The sequence below is a fragment of the Otolemur garnettii genome, unplaced genomic scaffold, assembly GCF_000181295.1.
Source record: "Otolemur garnettii isolate 467f Iridium unplaced genomic scaffold, OtoGar3 scaffold00032, whole genome shotgun sequence".
NCBI classification, from domain to species: domain Eukaryota; kingdom Metazoa; phylum Chordata; class Mammalia; order Primates; family Galagidae; genus Otolemur; species Otolemur garnettii.
In genome coordinates, this window is record NW_003852427.1 from 18184834 (window position 1) to 18188175 (window position 3342).

At 47.0% G+C, this 3342-nt stretch overlaps 1 protein-coding gene across 1 annotated transcript in view; it reads right to left on the minus strand.

Moving 5' to 3' along the window:
• Positions 1-451: 451 nt before the first annotated feature.
• Positions 452-3342, minus strand: part of LOC100959117 (ceruloplasmin-like) — a 40612-nt gene continuing 37721 nt past the window's right edge. Inside the window, 2 exon segments of the mRNA XM_012804920.2 lie at positions 452-902; positions 905-1975. Coding sequence (XP_012660374.1) covers positions 496-902; positions 905-1975 — 1478 coding nt within the window. The 3' untranslated portion in view covers positions 452-495.

A 3342-nucleotide genomic window follows, 5' to 3' on the forward strand; every position in this document is an offset into this window, starting at 1 on the left:
ATAGACCCAGGAAGGTTTAGCTTTGTATTATTTGAAATGCTGAATCTAGTTTCCCAAGAAACAATCTTAGAAATGGGGAATCTATCTCTTGGAAACACTAGGAATGGGCATAAACAAAAATAGGAATAGAGAAATAATCAGTATAATTGTATTAATAATGATATTATTATTGGTATTAATAGGATGTTGTAGGTAAAAATTACATTTGAGGCTAATCGGTTTGTGATTTTTGTGAGAAACACAGTTCTTTGTGTGTGTGTGTGTGGTTGGCAATGCGGCTGAGGCTTTATTTTGGAAAAAGCAATCAAATTGGGTTTTAGTTGGGGGTATATGTGGGGGTAACCCAGGTGGTAAAATCCCAGAAGGATGGGGTAAGGGATAAGGCTGAGCCTCAGGTGGGTCTCCTGTCCCGTGTGCTCCCAGGCACAGCTGCCTCCCCCACAGGCTCTGTGGCAGGCGTGTGAGAGGGTGGACTGGAGGGGCCACAGTGGCAGCTCACTTGGGCAGGACATCAGAGGACTCAGACACCAGCTTTCTGTCTCGGGTCTCAATCTTCTTCACAACCACAGCCCTGGAGCTGGTGCGGCTGAAGGAGCTGGAGCCCCCACCAGAGCCAAAGCCGGTCCGGAAGGAGCTCAGACCACAGCTGAGGCCAGGGCTTTTGAGACCCCCGTAGGCCGAGCTCAGGCCACCTGAGTAGCCACTGGTGGTCTTCATATGGATACTCATGTTCTGCACCCCAGACTCCAGCCGGCTCTCCTCGCCCTCCTCGCCCTCCAGCAGCTGGAGGTAGGTGGCGATCTCCATGTCCAGGGCCAGCTTGACATTCATCAGATCCTGGTATACACGGAGCTGCTGAGCCATGTCCTGCGTGGCCTGACACACGGCAGCCTCCAGCTGGGCAGCTTGGTGTTGGCATCCTTAAGAGCCAGCTCCCCACGCTGCTCGGCATCCGTGATGGAGGCCTCCAGGGCAGCCCTCTGGCCTTCAAGAGCTTTGATCCCATTCTGAAGCCGGCTGATGTTCCGGTTCATGTCGGAGATCTCAGTCTTCGTGCGCCGCAGGTCGTCCCCGTGCTTCCCAGCCTGCATCTGCAGCTCTTCATACTTGGTCTGGTACTTGCTCTCAGCCTCAGCCCCGCTGCGGTTGGTGATTTTCTCATACTGGGTGCTGACCTCAGCAATGATGCTGTCCATGTCCAGGGAGTGGGTGCTGTCCACAGACGTGTCCGAGATCAGGGACGGCAGCCCATGGATCTCATTATACAGCCGCCTGAGGAAGTCGATTTCTTCAGTCAGCCGGTCCAGGCGGAACTCCAGGTTCAACTTGTTCACGTACGCTTTATCCACATCCTTCTTGAGGAGGACAAATTCATTCTCCATCTCCGTAGGCTTGTTGATCTCCTCCTCATACTTACTCCTGAAGTCCTCCACCAGCCCCTGCATGTTGCCAAGCTCTGCCTCCAGCTTCAGCTTCTCCTGGCCCAGTGTGTCCAGCTGTCGCCGTGGGTTGTTGATGTAGCTTTCAAACATGCTATCCATGTTGCTGCCAGCCGTCTTCTGCTGCTGCAGGAGGTTCCACTTGGTCTCCAGCCTCTTGTTCTGCTGCTCCAGGAAGCGCACCTTGTCGATGAAGGAGGCAAACTGGTTGTTGAGGGTCTTGATCACCTCCTTCTCCTGGGGGCGCACGGCCTGAATGTTGGGGTCCACCTCCAGGTTGAGCGGGCTCAGCAGGCTCTGGTTCACTGTGACAGCTGTGATGCCCCCCATACCTCCAGCCCCGGCGTAGCCTCCACCCAGACCCGGGCCGGTGCCCAGGCCACTCCGGAAGCTGCCGCTGCCCACCCGAGAGAAGCTCAAGGATCTGATGCAGGCACGGGCCCTACTGCTGTATGAGCGGCTGCTGAAGGCCGGTGGGGTGGAGGTAGACACACTGTAGGACTTCTGGGTAACCCGGAAGGAGCGAAAATCTGCTTCTAGATCGAGAAACACAGTTCTTATCTCCAGAGAAGATTGTGAGAACTGATCACAGTAACTCTCCCCAGTCCTCTGTTTCTGCTGCTCCACTCCATCAGCCCATAAGGAGTCCCACAGAGAAATATCTACATAACTCAAGAACTACATAGCACATTTTAAATAATGTATGGTAGAGATGTTGAATGGCTTTCCTGATTTTATAAGTAATTTACAGTTTATAGAAACCTTGAAAGAAGAAGGAAACCACAAAAATAAAATAAACCTTACTCATAATTTCACTACCTAGAGCAGTGGTTCTCAACCTTCCTAATGCTGCAATGTATTTTCATTGTTAAAAAAGGGTTGCAACCCACAGGTTGAGAATAGCTGACCTAGAGAGAGTCACCATTAAGCAAATCTCTGTTCAGGCTTTATATATATTTCAGATGCAATTTTGTAGACTGTTTTTTGTTGTTGTTGTTGTTGTTTGTTTGTTTTTGAGACAAAGTCTTAGTTGCCCTGGGGTAGAGCACCATGCCGTCATAGCTCACAGCAACCTCAAATTCTTGGCTTCAAGCAATCCTCTTGCCTCAGCCTCCCAAGTAGCTGGGACTATAGGCGCCCACCACAATGCCCAGCTATTTTTTAGAGACAAGGTTTCACTGTTGCCCAAGCTGATCTCTAACTCCTGAGCTCAATCAATCTACCTGCCTCGGCCTCCCAGAGTACTCAGATTACAGGCGTGAACCACTGTGCCCAGTCAATTTGATAATACTTTAGATGATAAAAGCAGCAAAATTTATGGCAAATCATTTGCTCATTTTCAATTAGCATAAAATAATATAGTGATAAATCTTTTCCTGCATTTTGGTAATTTTCTAAAATCAATTGCTAGATGGAATTACTAAGTCAAAAATATTAGGATCATTATTTAAGATCCTTCAAGATCTGTGGAACCAGTTTATACTTCCTCCAAAGAATATGCAATGCATCCACTGTTACTACCATTAAAAAAAAGAAATATTTTCCAAAATATACTCCCATTGTTTAATTGTGGTTTTTAAGTGGCTTTCTAGTTAGCAAGTTTGGATATTTTTAAAGGTTCAAAAGACATTTGTATTTCATCTATGAATTGTCTATTTAAACCTCTTCTGAATATACTATGTGAATCTGGAAATTACATTTAACTGTAGAGTGACCTTTATTAGATCATATACAGTTGCCAAAGTTGTATAGGGAAAGAAAACCTAGAATACCTTGGCTATCTCAAAGCAGTAATATTTGAATGAATGAGTGGTGTGTCACATTATGTAAATGTGCAATGGATCAAATATCTTTGTATAAATGCTGTATTCATTTAAAAATGGTCACTCCTTTTTTTTTTTTT